This window comes from Rhopilema esculentum, chromosome 4 (assembly GCF_057945365.1).
Source record: "Rhopilema esculentum isolate cy_ngs chromosome 4, ASM5794536v1, whole genome shotgun sequence".
Taxonomy (NCBI): domain Eukaryota; kingdom Metazoa; phylum Cnidaria; class Scyphozoa; order Rhizostomeae; family Rhizostomatidae; genus Rhopilema; species Rhopilema esculentum.
The window spans coordinates 13,601,801-13,620,912 of NC_142818.1; the positions used below are offsets into that span (position 1 = coordinate 13,601,801).

The 19,112-nt window shown below is 38.9% G+C and overlaps 2 protein-coding genes across 2 annotated transcripts in view; one reads left to right on the plus strand and one right to left on the minus strand.

Annotated features, from left to right (window-relative positions):
* Window positions 1–7,539, plus strand: LOC135690769 (charged multivesicular body protein 4b). The gene is made up of 5 exons (XM_065208426.2): window positions 1–198; window positions 969–1,146; window positions 1,748–1,859; window positions 2,157–2,280; window positions 6,787–7,539. Exons 1-5 carry the CDS (start codon window positions 18–20, stop codon window positions 6,843–6,845), a joined length of 654 nt encoding a protein of 217 aa, XP_065064498.2. The 5' UTR covers window positions 1–17; the 3' UTR covers window positions 6,846–7,539.
* The window catches only part of LOC135690767 (uncharacterized), a 25,039-nt gene continuing 13,119 nt past the window's right edge, over window positions 7,193–19,112 (minus strand). Inside the window, exon 2 of the mRNA XM_065208421.2 lies at window positions 7,193–18,942. Coding sequence (XP_065064493.2) covers window positions 17,551–18,942 — 1,392 coding nt within the window. The 3' untranslated portion in view covers window positions 7,193–17,550. The remainder of the gene's footprint in view (window positions 18,943–19,112) is intronic.

The window sequence follows — 19,112 nt, forward strand, 5'->3', positions numbered from 1 at the left end:
AAGTAGCAGTCGCCAAAATGTCACTTGCAAAGATATTCGGTGGCGGAAAGAAAAAAGAGGCTCCGGCAACAACTCAAGATGCCATACAAAAGCTTCGTGAAACTGAAGAATTATTGCAAAAGAAGTCAAGCTTTCTAGAGGGTAAAATTACCGAAGAAATAAACACTGCAAGAAAAGCAGGCACAAAAAACAAAAGGGGTAGGCCTAAATATTTTACTCTAATAATTGCCCTATAATTCTAGTTAGTTTCTAATGCCAAACACGAAGTTTCTGGAGAGAGGCGCCATGGAACATACAGTCAGGTACTGTATCAGTGCTAGGCTTTTCTCCATGATGGAACAGAAAATATTTTGAAAAAATTACTTGATGTTGCGTCAGTGAACGAAATATGCGTTGTTTATGCCTTCCTAGTGTTACCAATAATCAAACTTTGTCGCCTGGCCTAGAGTTTGAATAAGCTTAAGTTTTCATTTATTCAATTTTCACTATGTGCAAACATTTGGACATTTAATAGCTAACATAAATCTGAACAACTAAAGTTTATACATGTATAGACATAGATGACAAATTAAGCATAGTTAGTAAATCCTACACTTGCTCATCTCAAACGTTTAAATTAATTGGTTTAAAAAAATGAGATAGTCGAACTCTTATCAGAGATCAAAATAATATTATCAAAGAATACAAAATATCATGCAGCTTTAATATTTGTAAATTCCAATGAGTATTCACAGACATAAAATATCCAGAAAAGGCTGTATGAATGAGTATGTGATGCTGGCAATTAGAAAATCTTGCTTTCTGATTAGCTGTGGTAGCACAAAGAGAAGTCTTTCATAAATAAATTAAACAAGTTGAAATTTGAGGTTTCCACCCAGAGAAAATTTATTTTTTTACTTGTTGATAAATGACTTTTTGATAAGCTGGAAACAGGCATTGATATAAAGGTATATCTGATATTTTTCTAGTTGCATTGAATGCACTTAAAAGAAAAAAGAGGTTAGACAAGCAATTAGCTCAAATTGATGGTACACTATCAACAATTGAATTTCAAAGAGAAGCCCTAGAGAATGCAAACACCAACACTGAAGTTCTTAAAGCAATGGGATTTGCAGCAAAAGCAATGAAATCAGCACACCAGGAACTGTGAGTCACATTTTACTATTTCTCATTTTTTTTGTGGTATACAAAACTTTGAAGAAAGTGGCTTTGAAAAAAGCAAACATTTTACAACATACTGCAAAAAGCTTTTTTGTCTGGCACTCCTCAGAGTATAAAACATCAGAATAAGGGTCAGAAAATATATACGCAGTTGCAGATCGATATAGGCCAATCAGAAAAAGGCAAGCACATGACAGGCATTGTTGTCCAGTCAGAGCTACGTGCCTATAGAAAATTTACCACTGGAGTCAAATTGCCACAAGCATTTGCCCAAAATTCAATTCCTCTATATTTTCTGAATATTAACATAGATGGTTTCATCATCAGCATACATTGTAGCCTGAGCCTTTTTAAAAAATGGAGCAAACCCAGTGCCCCTCTATCGGATATTTTCTAATCAGAAACAAATTGAGTATTTGTAAGGAAAAGGCAAGGATATTATATTTGGAAGCTAGAAAGAATATATTCTTGATACTGATAGTGATGCTTATATTCTTTTTATTTCTTTCATTTCTTGATTGTGCAGATAGGCTCAGAATTTTTTATTAGTTTTTCTTGAAAGCACTGAATGTTTTCCTTTGATTAGGAATGTTGATGATGTGCACGATATGATGGATGATATTTCTGAGCAAACTGAATTGGCAAATGAAATTTCAGAAGCTATTTCAAGCTCTGTTGGCTTCCAAGATGTTGATGAGGTATTTTACAATTTTCCTACCCTTTTATATTCAGCTGACCTATTGCCAACTGCATCCACAACTCCTAAACTCTAACTGCCATCAGATTTATTTCTAAGTATATGTTTTTTTCTTTCTCTCTTTTAGTTGTAAGTTTGTATTGATGATGCCCTGTAGCATTTCACTAAACATACTCAGTAAAACAAAGCTACTCTCTAATGCTTGTTGGGATTAAAGCTCTTTAAGATTGCTTCATTGTCATTCTGGACCTTAGTGCTCTTTAAGTTGCATTCTTCAAAATTTTGCTTTTCACCCAAGGATGATCTTTTGGCTGAACTTGAAGAGCTAGAGCAAGAGACTTTGGATGAACAAATGCTAAATATTGGGAAAACTACAGAACTTCCAAATGTACCAGAGACAGAGCTACCAAAAAAAGAAAAAGGTAAAATGCATTCATACGTTACATTAAAAGTATAGACTGGTCATAGGCCATATTGTTATCAGTCCTGTTATCAGTGACCCACAAATACTGATAACTGCCGTCCAAGTGGGATACAGAAAATCAATCTATGATTTTGCCTTCTTACTTGGAAAGCCTTCTTACTTGAAAGCTATTATTGCGAATATGAAATAGAGGGGCCAAGTTGTAAATTATAAAGATCACTTCTACCTTCTACAATCTTCCATCTATCCATACAAATATTTGGGCTCTTCCATTTTAGATCACGGTCATTTGGCCCCAGGTCCTAAAATCTATAAATGAAGTCAAAACTATTTCAGGTCTTGCTAGGGAGCATTTGCAGATGAGGAATAAACTGCACACCTTGGAGATTTCAGGCATGTGCGGCTAAAAAGTTGAAAATTCAACTAATACCAATGAAAATAATTTTCTAAACAGTAAAAATTAGTATCACATAAGCTATTAAGTCAGTCAAAGGGTGTGTATCTAGAAAACCAGAATCTGCTATTCAAGAATTTTCGAAACTTGTTGACATTGCAAACAGCCTGATTTTTGGAAGTTTCAGTCCTCAAAAAACCAAACCAACATGCCTAAAAAAAGAGAGGGGTTTGAAAGAGGGGGCTTTAGTAAGTTTCTTGTCAATGAGGGCACTCAAATATTTTAATTGTTTAGTGCTTATGTATTTGCAAATATAAATAAATAAGTGAAAATCACAAAGATATTGTAACTTTGTATGTTGGTCTGCCCTTTTGTAAAATGATGATTCCTATAGGTCCTGAAATAAATACGTCCTTAAATGCTTACAATGCTAAAGATTGTACTTATTCATTTGATTATTCTAATGTTAAAAGGGATCATTAATCAGAGGGGTCTTAAACCTTGTTAGGCTGAGGTGCTTATGCCTTGCAAGACTGAGTTGCTTATACCTTGCTAGGCTGAGGGGCTTATACCTTGCAAGACTGAGTTGCTTATACCTTGTGAGGCTGAGGTGCTTATACCTTGCAAGACTGAGTTGCTTATACCTTGTGAGGCTGAGGTGCTTATACCTTGTGCGACTGAGGTGCTTATACCTTGCTAGGCTGAGGTGCTTATACCTTGTGCGACTGAGGTGCTTATACCTTGCTAGGCTGAGGTGCTTATACCTTGTGAGGCTGAGGTGCTTATACCTTATGAGGCTGAGGTGCTTATACCTTGCTAGGCTGAGGGGCTTATACCTTGCAAGACTGAGTTGCTTATACCTTGCTAGGCTGAGGTGCTTATACCTTGTGAGGCTGAGGTGCTTATACCTTGCAAGACTGAGTTGCTTATACCTTGCTAGGCTGAGGTGCTTATACCTTGCAAGACTGAGTTGCTTATACCTTGTGAGGCTGAGGTGCTTATACCTTGCTAGGCTGAGGGGCTTATACCTTGTGAGGCTGAGGTGCTTATACCTTATGAGGCTGAGGTGCTTATACCTTGCTAGGCTGAGGTGCTTATACCTTGTGAGGCTGAGGTGCTTATACCTTGTGAGGCTGAGGTGCTTATACCTTGCTAGGCTGAGTTGCTTATACCTTGTGAGGCTGAGGTGCTTATACCTTGCAAGACTGAGTTGCTTATACCTTGTGAGGCTGAGGTGCTTATACCTTGCAAGACTGAGTTGCTTATACCTTGTGAGGCTGAGTTGCTTATACCTTGTGCGACTGAGGTGCTTATACCTTGCTGGGCTGAGGTGCTTATACCTTGCAAGACTGAGGTGCCTATACCTTGCAAGACTGAGTTGCTTATACCTTGCTAGGCTGAGGGGCTTATACCTTGCAAGACTGAGTTGCTTATACCTTGTGCGACTGAGGTGCTTATACCTTGCTAGGCTGAGGTGCTTATACCTTGTGAGGCTGAGGTGCTTATACCTTGTGAGGCTGAGGTGCTTATACCTTGTGAGGCTGAGGTGCTTATACCTTGCAAGACTGAGTTGCTTATACCTTGCTAGGCTGAGGTGCTTATACCTTATGAGGCTGAGGTGCTTATACCTTGCTAGGCTGAGGTGCTTATACCTTGCTAGGCTGAGTTGCTTATACCTTGTGAGGCTGAGGTGCTTATACCTTGCAAGACTGAGGTGCTTATACCTTGCTAGGCTGAGGTGCTTATACCTTGTGAGGCTGAGGTGCTTATACCTTGCTAGGCTGAGGTGCTTATACCTTGTGAGGCTGAGGTGCTTATACCTTATGAGGCTGAGGTGCTTATACCTTGCTAGGCTGAGGTGCTTATACCTTGTGAGGCTGAGGTGCTTATACCTTGCAAAACTGAGTTGCTTATACCTTGCTAGGCTGAGGTGCTTATACCTTGCAAGACTGAGTTGCTTATACCTTGCTAGGCTGAGGTGCTTATACCTTGTGAGGCTGAGGTGCTTATACCTTATGAGGCTGAGGTGCTTATACCTTGCTAGGCTGAGGTGCTTATACCTTGCAAGACTGAGTTGCTTATACCTTGCTAGGCTGAGGTGCTTATACCTTATGAGGCTGAGGTGCTTATACCTTGCTAGGCTGAGGTGCTTATACCTTGTGAGGCTGAGGTGCTTATACCTTATGAGGCTGAGGTGCTTATACCTTGCTAGGCTGAGGTGCTTATACCTTGTGAGGCTGAGGTGCTTATACCTTGCTAGGCTGAGGTGCTTATACCTTATGAGGCTGAGGTGCTTATACCTTGCTAGGCTGAGGTGCTTATACCTTGCAAGACTGAGTTGCTTATACCTTGCTAGGCTGAGGTGCTTATACCTTATGAGGCTGAGGTGCTTATACCTTGCTAGGCTGAGGTGCTTATACCTTGTGAGGCTGAGGTGCTTATACCTTGCAAGACTGAGTTGCTTATACCTTGCTAGGCTGAGGTGCTTATACCTTGCAAGACTGAGGTGCTTATACCTTGCTAGGCTGAGGTGCTTATACCTTGCTAGGCTGAGGTGCTTATACCTTGTGAGGCTGAGGTGCTTATACCTTGCAAGACTGAGTTGCTTATACCTTGCTAGGCTGAGGTGCTTATACCTTGCAAGACTGAGTTGCTTATACCTTGCTAGGCTGAGGTGCTTATACCTTATGAGGCTGAGGTGCTTATACCTTGCTAGGCTGAGGTGCTTATACCTTGTGAGGCTGAGGTGCTTATACCTTGCAAAACTGAGTTGCTTATACCTTGTGAGGCTGAGGTGCTTATACCTTGCTAGGCTGAGGTGCTTATACCTTATGAGGCTGAGGTGCTTATACCTTGCTAGGCTGAGGTGCTTATACCTTGTGAGGCTGAGGTGCTTATACCTTGCAAAACTGAGGTGCTTATACCTTGCAAAACTGAGTTGCTTATACCTTGCTAGGCTGAGGTGCTTATACCTTGTGAGGCTGAGGTGCTTATACCTTGTGAGGCTGAGGTGCTTATACCTTGCAAGACTGAGTTGCTTATACCTTGCTAGGCTGAGGTGCTTATACCTTGCAAGACTGAGGTGCTTATACCTTGCTAGGCTGAGGTGCTTATACCTTGTGAGGCTGAGGTGCTTATACCTTGTGAGGCTGAGGTGCTTATACCTTGCTAGGCTGAGGTGCTTATACCTTATGAGGCTGAGGTGCTTATACCTTGTGAGGCTGAGGTGCTTATACCTTATGAGGCTGAGTTGCTTATACCTTGCTAGGCTGAGTTGCTTATACCTTGCTAGGCTGAGGTGCTTATACCTTGTGAGGCTGAGGTGCTTATACCTTGCAAAACTGAGTTGCTTATACCTTGCTAGGCTGAGGTGCTTATACCTTGTGAGGCTGAGGTGCTTATACCTTGTGAGGCTGAGGTGCTTATACCTTGCAAGACTGAGTTGCTTATACCTTGCTAGGCTGAGGTGCTTATACCTTGCAAGACTGAGTTGCTTATACCTTGTGAGGCTGAGGTGCTTATACCTTGTGAGGCTGAGGTGCTTATACCTTGTGCGGCTGAGGTGCTTATACCTTGCAAAACTGAGGTGCTTATCCTTTGCAAGACTGATGTGCTTATCCTTTGCAAGACTGAGTTGCTTATGCTTTGCTAGGCTGAGTTGCTTATACCTTATGAGGCTGAGGTGCTTATACCTTGCTAGGCTGAGGTGCTTATACCTTGTGAGGCTGAGGTGCTTATACCTTGTGAGGCTGAGGTGCTTATACCTTGCAAAACTGAGGTGCTTATCCTTTGCAAGACTGATGTGCTTATCCTTTGCAAGACTGAGGTGCTTATCCTTTGCAAGACTGAGGTGCTTATCCTTTCCAAGACTGAGTTGCTTATGCCTGGCAAGGCTGAGTTGCTTATACCTTGCTAGGCTGAGGTGCTTATGCCTAGGTGCTAAATCTACATAGGTTGAATGTGTACAAATAGTTATGTTTGGCAGAATTTTCAATAATTAGCCCCTGTTTATGTGGCATCAGACATTCTTGGATATATTCTGATTTTTATTTGTGACCATTTATGTTTATAACTGCAATATCTGTAATATTTTTATTTCTTTTTTGATAGAAAAGAAAAAGGTTGATGAGGATGATGAAATGGCAGAGCTTGCAGCCTGGGCAAACTGAATTCCTGTTGCTGAGACATGTTCTGTTTATGAATTTACATATTTAGTATGATTGTTATAACCTCTGCAAATCCATGGCCCAAAAGTCTTTGGCCAATAGGCTTACCAAAATTATGTAAATTAGGTATAATTTGTTTACAGAGTGTTGTTTTGTTGTATATTCAGACTAACCGCAATGCAGAAAGTTTTCCGTAAAGCTCCCTAATAACCTTTCACATGATATGTTTCGCAGGAATGGTGCCATTTTCGTCTGAATTCCTTTTAAAGGGAAACACTGCACTTGCATTGGGATTTTTCGTTTGACCATTATGAAAAAAGTTGTCAACCAAAGCTTTGATAGCTTTTGTAAATGATATGTTTTTTGAGTTCTTAGGTTTGGAAATTTTAGTTGTGGTTGAGCGCCACCCACCTTATAATAAATTGAATATCTTAGTATATTACTTTTCCTTCTTGTTTTTTATTCCAATCACATTTGGCCATTTTGTTGACTTGTATTGGCCATTTTCTTAATATGAATTGCAAAATGACAGTTAATTTGTCTGTCATTGTTTTAGTTATACTGCAGCACATATTGTATTATGATTTCTTGCTGAAAAGCTAACATAATGCCATAAGCAGGGTATGAACTATATTTTACAAGAAGCCACATTTTTGCAAGAGATTAAAGCCTTTTTTATCTTGAAAGGATGTGTTTCTTCTGGTTTCATCATTGTAGATTTTTTATCTTTCATTTTTCATCAACATGGACTTGGTCTTGAGAGTGCAAATGTTTCAGTTTTAGCTGCAGTGAATATGTTTTAGGAAACTTTTTTCAAATTAGAATTTTCTGGAGAATTGTTAAAAAGTTAATAAAATTGTAGTTCTTTGCCAATCAAAAGGATTCTAATTTGATTTATGCTACGATCACATTAATACTTTTACCTCCATCATTCGCAGCAAAAAAAGACATCACGTCATGGAGTTCTCGCTGCCAATGGTGCTCACAACCATACCATTTATTCCATCTTTCGTAATCCGTATCAACCCGTTGAATACTGTAAGTGTTGATACTGCTCCAACGAAAACGCTGTTGGTGGCCTCATTTTGAAAAGAGGCTTTAGCGATTCTTCATCAAATTGACAACATTGGCAACATGGTATTCTTGTGCACCGTATTCAAAAGAATCCATATTTTTTATCCTACATTTTTCATTTGTGTATTCAAACGACTTCGTTTTCATAGCAGAGCGGTGTGAATGCAAGGCCAAAACGGATTAGTTTGACTCCGTTTTCGTTGAAGTTTGACTCAATGAAAAGATGTCTTCGTTGCTGACAGGAACGTTCCTCCGACGAATGGGTTGCCGGGGGCCATTCCCTACCTTTTTTGGAAAACAATAGATCTTTTTCAAAATTCTTTGTTACGATTGTAAATATTCCCTTGCCCCCTTTCCCCACTTTCCAACTTGTGTCGGAGCCCACGACCAATCCAGCAAACTGCTCAAAAGACTACAATCTACTAAACGACACGAAAAAACAATTCCTTCTTTCTATAGCAGAGCATCTAATTGAAAGAGCATTTTTCCTCGCTCATGAACGAATGATCAATTATAAACTCTTCCAAATTTTGAAAAATAGCTCATTTTAACTTTCTATCTTTCGCAATTTTACCATTCCTTTAATATGATTATGCATAGGGGAAAATCCTTTTTAGTTAGAGTTGTAGATACGCTGATAAAATCATGAGGGTAAAACGAGGACGGTCAGGTTCTCTTTATCAATTTTCAGTTTCAAATTCATTAAGCCCCTGCCAAGCGCTCTCAACATTTCACTGGCCATGGTCCAACACAAGCGCAGTCTTGACCACGTGACAAAATGGCGATCGCCACCCCATGCCTTTGCAGAAAGCTAAATCAGAAGTCAAGAGGTTCATCACCAAAGTTTGAGAAAATAAAACCTTTCTTTCATTGATAAAACCTTTCAAGTCAAAGAGGTTGTTTAAGTGCACTTGAAGGTGCCTTCCCAGATCTTATGATATTCTGTAGTACACGCTAACAGCATTATCTTTGGCTAAATCCACTGAACGGTTTGCTTCAAATCTATTAGCTACGTCTTTCTTCATTTCGATGACTTATTCGTTTGCATTTCGTCTAGAACCATTTCATATCTTTTTGGAAGCAATGTTTTCGATAAAGCCAGTTTTTGAAAAAAGACAACCAGAGCAGCCACGCTTAAAAATTCAACTTGAAGGGAGTGAAAAGTTAAACTTTGCTTAACATTCATAGAATAAAGTAAAAACTCTGGCAACAGAATATCGACCAAGCCCCATCTTTCAGTTATGACGGTTATTCAAATGATAACTTTCAGATGATTTTTATAAGTATGCCTCTCGTCTAGGTCCCTATCAAAAATCTCCCTAAATTCATAAGCCTCCAGGGGCTTGTTTGAAGACTTACGGGATTCTCGAAAGTAAAACCCCTCCAATCAGGCTCTCCAAGCCCAATTCTAGCGGGCCATCCTCTGTTTGGCCTTCATGCCTGTAATATTCCACGCAACTCCTGTTTTGTTTTCATTCGGATTTTGGATAGCTTTGCAAATAAATTTATTGATAAAAGAATACCTGTGGTATTTATTCAATCTAGTTACCCTGATTTTCAGTTTCATGTTTGAAAACAGCTTTCTGTGGACTATGATTCCTCAATTTCTAGAACAAGGACTTTGATCTACTTTCTGAATTAACTTCATTTACCACATGAATTTTCCAACTGCTATTATTGGCCACTGCAAACCGCACTCATACCATCGTACCCATACAATATACACCAAGTTTACCCATTCATGACAGCAGTTTGTTCCTTTCATGAGACAAAAGAAGACGCCGCGAGTCTAAAATGCACACTTTTCCTACCCCATTAGGCATCTTCACGTCTTAGTTATTCCTTGTTATATCGAAATGCAGCACAAGAGTAGCTGAATTGGTCGCTCCCCATGTCAAGTGCTATGTCCAACTATGTCAAATGCTTTCTAAAAACCCACATGGTTTACAGTTTTTGATTCTTGCATTTAAGTATCAATACACGCTCCCAATGCAGAATAAAAGCTGACCTGCAAGTGTTTCAGTTTACAGATCTTTTTCCTGAAATATCAGTCGATCATTCAATTTGAGCAAGAAAATTTCGAAAAATTGTTTCAAAGAGGACGTTACTCTTGAGTTCGCTCTGGCTACTCCGCAGAGCCTTCCAAATGCTGAGATTATTTCTGCCTAGTTTGGGTAGTCATATGAATAAACTATGACGTTAAAATTTTGTACAGAGTAATTTGAAGTACAAAAGACGAATCTAGGGAGCTAGACTTATTCAAACAAAGTACAAAATGTAAAAAAACTGCCACTCAACATGGAAAATTTGTTAACTGAAGCCAGCATACAAAGCAGATGAAAGAATAGAGAGAGAACAAGGTGTATGAAGTGTGAAAAGGAAGAACCGCAGGATAGGCTGTCTGCCGGATTCTGTGAATCTTGCAATGAGTGTTGTTATGAAAGATATACATGAACAAAGCAATGCGACGACGAGAATCCAATGTCACCAAATAAAATTTTCAAAATAAATTAAATTTAAAGAATATACTAATATTTCGCCCCGGCATACAGGGCTTCATCAGAGTAAATGAAACGAACGAGTGAATGGATTTGAAATGTGAGATGGTGGTGCCGGATTGGTGGATGTTGAATGGTGTGAATGCAGCGCAGTGGAGAAAAAATGGGATGACGGAAGTGGGGGAGGGAAAGGTTGTGGGTGATGTAAGGGGATGTGGGTGGTGCTATGGAGATTGATGCAATGAGATGATAATGATGAATGTAAATATGAGAAGAAAAAAAAATTGTTTAATGTTACAAATAATTCAAAAATTCTAAAAAGTATCAACAACACCCTTGTTATTATTATTATTATTATTATTAATTCATTCAATACTTTCATTCAATACATAAAGGTAGAAAAATTCAAACCACTTAGTTTCTCTCCCCATAGCCAACCAGACTGTATGTTTACCCCAGAGCACTGGTTTCAGTTTGCAGACGATGCTGCAGTCATTACAAACGGGGAGAAAGAAAACCAGCTACTCTTAAACTGCTTTACAAGATGGTGTCAATGGTCTAACATGATTATAAGAGTAGACAAATGCACAACCTTTGGTGTTAAAAAATTCTCAACACGCCCCCTACAATATCAGCCAAAGCTCTTCATCAATAATGAAATGGTCCCTCCTGTCATAACTGGAGAGTCTTTTAAGTATCTTGGGCATCACTTCGACTTTAATATGAGCAACCAAGAACATATGTCTAAGCTCAGCTCCATCTTCACAGAACTCCTTAACCAAATTGATTCTTTACCTCTCCATCCAAAGAATAAGCTGCTTCTTTATAACAGCTATCTTCTCTCACAAGTTTCGTGGCACCTCACAGTAGCCGATCTATCAAAAACCTGGATCGTCGAAAACCTTGATAATCAAGTTTCTGCATTTATCCGCCGTTGGCTCGATTTACCCATAAGTGCTACTTTAAGTGGCATTATTCTGTCAAAAAACCAGTTCTGTCTTAACTTGATTCTTCCTTCTGTTAAATTCATGCAGTGTCAAACTGTTTGTCGTAATGCACTGAAATCCTCTCCCAACAAAAACATCCAATCTTTGTGGAAAAATACCAGCCAGAGCATGAACATCCAATATGATGTTTACAGGAATACTAGAGAAGTATTGGAGGCTGTTAGATCAGAACATAAAGAGCGCCTTCAAAACCATCTTGTATCTCAAGGTACCGTTCTTTCCTTCATCTTTGACCACTCTCTTCCTATAGCCTCTAAAATATGGACCACAGTTCAAAGCAACATGCCCAAGAACATTTACAGTTTTACTATCAAATATCTTAGCAACTCCCTTGCCACGCGAAAAAACCTATCGAAATGGAACATTACTCAGTCGTCCAATTGCTTATTTTGCCATATGCCAGAAACGTTACTTCACATTGTTGCAGGCTGCAAAACATACCTCGAAGAAGGCCGTTACACTTTCTAGCACAGTCTTTAAAAGCTATACCTAATTGCTCTCTTTACGCAGACCTTTCAGGTTATCTCTCACCCTCTATCATAACAGGAGACTCTTTCCGTCCTGATCTACTTCTAGTCACTTCTGAACATCGGCTATTCATACCCGAGCTTACAGTAGGATACGAAACTAACTTGGATGTTAATGCTAACCGCAAAAGAGAGAAATACTCGAATCTCATTCACAGCCTAAGCTCAGCCTATTCTTCTATCATGTTTGTTAATCTTTCTATCAGTTCCCTAGGTATCTTTGGTCTCTCCTGCTCCTCTTCCATCGGCATGTGCAACGCTCTAGATATCAGCGAGAATCATCTCCGCTTCATGATCTCCAAACTATCCAACTTAACTATCCGTACTACCTATTTCATTTTCTGCCGCAAAAATAAATCTTGGAGTAATCCTGAACTTCTTCAATTCTAACGATCTCTGCTACTGACGACTTCTAAACCAAACAATTTCCTTTTTTTGTTAATTTCTTTTGTTTGTGCTTGTAATAGTCTTTTTCTTTGTAAACCCAGGCTAGCCAATTGCAAATTACCTTTGTAATGGTGAAATTTGTAATTGTAGTTTTAATTGAATTGAAAAGGAAAAGTTTCCATTATTAATGTTTGGCTAATAAAATAACAATGGTGCATAAGGAACAGAATGACAATAAATGCCGAGAAGACAGATGCAATGGTCATTCAAAAGAATGCCTTTGCTGGTCCCTTAAAGCCAATTGAAATCACTAGTAATACAGTCGATTATAAAACATTGATAGTAAGTTGTGTACATTGATAGTAAGTTGAATAGGTAGGGGGTGTACATTGATAGTAAGTTGAAATGATGAAGTGTGCAAATAGAGAAAGTCAGGAAGAAAGTTACAGTTTATAATGCAATGTTAAAAAAGATAAAATTCCTGCCAAGTGAGATACTTGAAAAGATCTACATCATTATGATTGTTCCAAAAATAACAAACATATGGCCTAATGGTGTTGGGGACGTGTTCAAAGAATCTACTAAAGAAGATCGAATGTGAGCACACGAAAGCAGCTAGGACTGTTAGGAAAACAAATGAAAATGTGATTGATGTAGAGGTATTCCAAAAAGCAAGCTGGAAAACATCGAATACATATTTAAGAGGAAGATTGCTGTTGAGATTTATAAGATCGTTAGGAAAGAAGAAGGGCATAGACTAAAAGGGATGTATACTATCCAAATTAGAAATAGAGAGGTTGAAATCTGAGACTGAACGAAACACGTTAAAATACAGAGGATCAATATTATGGAACACGTTAAACCCAGATTTGATGAGCGCTGAAAATTTGCTAAATCTCAAGAAATCGTTGACAAAGAATTGTAAAACAATCGAACAACTTTCGTTCAGTGAGGCAACTACAGTAAATATGAATAAAGATCTTGGTACTTTTATGTATTTCTAGTAACTAGTCATTTAAGATATCTGAAATGGAGAAATGATTTTATTTCTTAGATTAGATACTAGGGTTTAGTTTTGCAACTATTTTTGCTTAGAACGTTTGAGTTGCAGGTCCACATCAGCCAACAAGAGGCTGCCGAACATAAACCTGCGTTATAAATATATGTATGTGCGTGTGTGCGTATGTATGTATGTGTATATGTATGTATGTAACTGGGCCCTTACGGTCTCACAGCTACCGTAATGTGCTTTTCTTTGCATGGAAAAGGTCTTGCAGTTTCGAGCTGAGGACAGTGAGAAATTTAGGCCCTCGTGCCCTTTATCAGCACAACGCAAGTTTATGAATCTGTCGAATGTGAAAGGAAAATGAGATGGGTACAGTAAATAAAACTTGAAAGCAAGGCTACAGAATAAGAAAAATATATCCGGAATTCTTCCGATACAGAAATCTTCGCCTGTGGAAGTAAAAGGATGGATTGACGACGAGACTAACAATACATTTCATTTGTTGAAATAAGGAAGTTGTTTTTCGAACATATTCATATTTGGTCACGAGTCAATATTCAAAAATTTTGAATCAAATGTTCCGTCAAATTTTGAGACAAAGATTCAACCAAATGTTTAGTAATATTTTCAGTGAAATGTTAAGCAAATGTTCACTCGAATTTTCAGTCAAATGTTTACTCACATTTTCAGTCAAATGTTAAGCAAATGTTCAGTAAAAGGTTCAGTAAATGGTTGTTCAAATGTTGGAATCCTTTGTCAAGTTCACAATGAACATAGCCCGACCGTTTAGTGTGATTTTCTTCAAGGTGGAATTCAAAAATTAAAACCAATATTCCCCATTATTTATGGTATCAAAATAAACTAGTTGGAAAGAAGATAATAGAAATTGAATTTGTTTAATGAGGCATTTCTGGGCTTGATGAGAAAAGCTTAAATATTGTTCCCACCCTTTTCCAATTCGTTTGATTCCACGTCAGTGTTATGTCAGTTCCGTCGCACAGAAAGATGACTTGTTTTATCATGCTAATAAAATGGATTGCGGTCATAACATTAACATTGAACCGGTGATCACCAAACATGAGCTTGTGTTCAGAGCTAGTCAACATTTTAGTATCAAATCTAGATTCAATGCAATCAAATAGCTCGTTTTGAGGGAATTTGAATCCTGCAGTGTGCCTAAGTCCCCTGAAGACCGCACTGCTGCGCAGACACAGGTTAAATTGCAATGTATGAGGTGTTAAATTGCTGCTTCGAAGCTTGCAATGTTTTTGTAGATAATGTGGTATAACAAACTGGAACGGTCAAAAGGGGCTTAATTTAGCCGTGAAGGGGCTTAATTTGGCCGTGAAGGGGCTTAATTTGGCCGTTTATTATAAGAACCATGCATACTGATTGGTCAATACAGTTGGGTGGAATTGGATATAGTGACATCCCGCTGATAATCATTAGCCCTGTTTACACTACAATGTTTAACCTTGATTGAACCGGGGTTCACGTTGACCTCGGTCATAAAATTTGTAGTTTAAACGCTGCTTACCTGGGTTAAACCTAGGTTAAGCCTACCCTACTCTGGAGGTGGTTTGAACCTAGGTTTACTCCAGGTTAAGATCTTGAAAATGCAATGAAAACGCAAACCTGGGTTCAACTCATGTTTAACGATCTGATATCCGTATGCGCTTCTCGAGTTATACATCAAAGGCGCCAACGTACAAAGTTATTGTCAAAACAAAAGTTTTTGGAACGCTTGGGGAATAGGTCTTTCTATTGGAAGCAGCAAGTTTTAGAAGACTGCAGGGAGAAGGTGAATACATTCGTACCACAGTGAATGCAGTCCCCACATCAAACTCTCATCATTGCCGTCGACCATTTTGAAAGATGCCAATGAATACGATTCGCATTTGCGTTTACACTATACTTCATGGTAAATGCAGTGTAAACGAAAGTGGGTTAAACCTAGGTTAGCGTTAACCCAAGTTAAAAATTGTATTGTAAACAGGGCTAAGCAGTCAAAAGCAGGCTGGCAACATCTGAGCCAAATGAAGCAGCAGAGGCCGGTACTTGCATTGGTTACAGCCAATGAAAGTTGAAAGGGTATGATTGCAGAAAGCATACCAGTTTCTCAGGGCTGAGATACATCGTTGCCCCCTCTACTCCCTGTCTTGCCCCCCTGCATTCACTGTCCTGCTCTCTAATTAACTGGATAAGAATAGCAGCCAGATGTAAAAAAAGAAAACTGTTTATGAATCAGGACGCCAGTTCATTTATAATGTACATATAACGAATTGACCTTAGAATTTACGGCGGTCATTAAATTCACTCAAATTCTCTATGAACAAATAAATTCAGAATCAAATTTTAAAACGACAGTACAAATTGCTAATGACCGTACGATCAGACTAAGTGATACGCATAATTCATTTGATTCGCACCAAGAACATCACGTAATACTGCTTTAACGCTCGGCAAATTGCAGGACGCACCGCTCGACAGCGCTGTTAAATTTTGTTCAGTTAGTGTAGAAGATGTAGCGACGCAGAAACGCAGCAAACTGATTGAGGATTTCATGTATGCGACAAAACGAGCATAGGTGAAAATCCAAGGCGTGAATTAGCGTGAAGACTAGAATAATATCATACAATGCATTGGTGAGATTGGTGAAAATTTACACCGAGCACTGTAAAACTGGAAACTCTGACACCTCAATTATGTTTATCAAGTTTACTTTGCAGCTGCCTAGGAAACGAACAATTAGCCGCATTCTGAAACCTTGAAGTTCAAGGTGCATTCAGATGAAGAGAATATCCTTCTCTTTTGAATAGCAGCCTGTCTTCATAATGGGGGCGGGGGAGGGGTTGGGGGTTTTGGTCACCTACATCAGCTAGACATGCTCGGTGCAATTGCTCACCCATAAAATATATTAACCTACATATATCCTCCTGCTAGCAGGGCAATCTCGTTTAACATCCCAATCTGAAAATCTAAGCTTTAATTGCCTGAGTAATTAATTATCTTAACATAGCTATGTGATAGAAAACGAAACACGAAAGATTATGGTTGATAAAAATCTTTGAAATAAATCGACTTTACAGTAATAATTAAATGTCTTCGAGCTTTAATCGATAGAAACCCGAAAATTTATTCACATAAATTTACAACTGTATATACAAGAGAACTAATTCAGACGAAGGCAGGACAAACATTCAAAGGATGTAGCAGGGTAGCTGCCACCACAGACTGTGGGGCAGATAAAAAACCCTAAAGAGAGGCAAGGTCAAGAAATATAACATCTGTTGTCAAGAAATATGGTTACCTTTTACACAGGTACGAAAATCTTGGATCTACATCTCAAAGTCGATTCAAGGGGATCAAAGATTTGCCAGCACGCTCGTTACCTTATTGTCAACAGAGCTTATTCAAAATAAGTAAGAAATTTGTCGGCTGCATCAATCATATACTGAAAAGAAATAGCACAATGCGTTAACGATATTAAACAAGTTGTCGGTTTTGTTGGTTAGCGATATTGCAAACGCATTTTAAAGGTCCAAGTAAGTTATTTAGTCTTCCACCTTCAATACGTCTGAAAAGTCTTTCGAACTTCCCAATAAATTATGGAATCGCTCGCTTAATATACGGAAAACATTTCAGAAGAGATAAATTACAACTTAGTTACCTTGAGAAATAAAAATAACGATAAATTTGAATACAAATACCTCTTAATATGTTACATAGTCTTGCAAATTCGACTAACCCATGAAGACAATCTGACAGTTGCAAAACTGTGAGATTTGATAGAAAATGAAGGACGCACTCAACTCGACCCTCCAAACAATTTACCCTTGCAAAACTTAGATTTTCCAAAACTAATAATACGCGCCCAAGTAGACATGATAAGATTGTGAATATGGAATGACTTGACAATGTTATGATAAACTTTTAAATGCCAGAAACCAATTATTAATTCACTCTTTTTGGACTTCCAAATAAACACACATTCTTTAAAGATTTGCCTACACAAATATAGCATCATCTACACTGTTTCAGCACTAGAAAACATAGCTGCAAGGGCTGGATTTTCCTTTCCTTTCAAGGAAACTAACATGTTTCCAACTTAATACCAAGAATACTTACACATTGCTAATATGAACATTTACAAACGTAAATATTTAGAAATGTAGTAGGGAAACCAATTTATACTACGAGGAGACCTGGCTAAAATATGTTACCATTGAATTGCCCCCTTTGCATTTTATACGATTCAATACCATGTGGTAAACTGGCGAAACTATTTTCTAGCAACCCATTCACCGGCTCTAGTTTTGCAGCAGCGTCTTGTTGTAGCTCCGCTTTCAACTGGGCATTAAGCCCTGTTTTCAACTTGAGAGTCAAGTCCGGCTTAATTTTTGTCCTGATTTGCGCCTTTGCCCCTGTGCTCGCATCGAATACAGCAGTATCACTGACAGGCAAACCGTCAGACAACTCTGATGAAACTTGAGGTGTAAGTTCCGGATGCATCATGTTAGATGCCCTAGCGCTGGGTAAATTCTGTTTACTAAAATCATTATAATGTTTGATAGGTGATGATGCAGCACTTACTGAGGCATACTGCAGTAATGGATTGTCCAAAGGCATCTCACTTTGTATCTGCAATTTGCTTAATCGGTCTATATCGCCATGAGAGTTAGAAAGCCTTTCTTCTTTCGTGTACCCATTCTGCTCTTCAAGCCACAAACCAACTTTCTCTATCACTGAAGCTTTTTCTTGCATGTACCAGTTTAGCTTACTCTTCTGCAATGGCGCAAACATGAGGTCAAGTTCCCCTCTACGTGGGTTCCGCCACGACATTCCTCTTTGGCTCCGAGAATTAAAGTCTAAAGGGTTTCTGTAAAAATTGTCGCTTCGCCTCTTTTCAATCCAATCAGGTACGACAGTGGTGTCATCAGCAAACCTGTTCATGGGGAAGCATCCGGCCTGAGAACCATCTGGGTTGTTAGTGCGGGCCCTTGGCGAAACCGCGTCAAACTCGTGTGGTACCAATTCATTGTCACATGGACACGCTTCCGCTCTACTTGCAACTGAATTGCTATCCTCTGTTGCTGCAGCAGATGGGAATTCTTCTTGGATAGATGCAACGGTCGACTCTGGTTTTTCTTTGGCCGCTGGTGAGAGCAGAGCTGTTTCATAGCGATTAAGCGATGACACTGGTCCGTCATCTTTGTCAAAATCGTTGTTACTATCAATATTCTCGCCTTGAGTCGCAATTTTAAGCTTCCTGTCGGCTTCTTCGCTTGAAATCTTTGCATCATCTTCCCTTATAGAAACTCTAGACTTTTCATTGTTCGCTACATCAGAGGGTACAATCTCCTCATTAAATTTTTTTTGCTTGAAAATTGGTGATTTGTATGACAATGTGGACTTTGCTGACTTACCGCTAGCTTGAGATGACAAGTACTTGCTAGATTGACCTTTGTGACTTGTTAGAGGTGGTACACTATTTACCCACGCTTCTTTGCGGGCTTCGACAGCCTTGAGCCTTTTGTCAGGTTCTACGTGAAGAAGTTTATCTATGAAGTTCTTGGCTCCGTCTGATGTGCGCTTCCAGACCTTGAACAAAAACAAATTCAAATCATTTCTGACTAAAAATCTTCTTACAAAATCACATTTCTACCTGTGCTAAAATGCATATCAATTTCTGTTACCTGCTGACAGCAAAACTTTTTTAATTGATAAGGACGGAATTTCGCAAGGAAACAAAGAAACTGATCCTTTGGTGC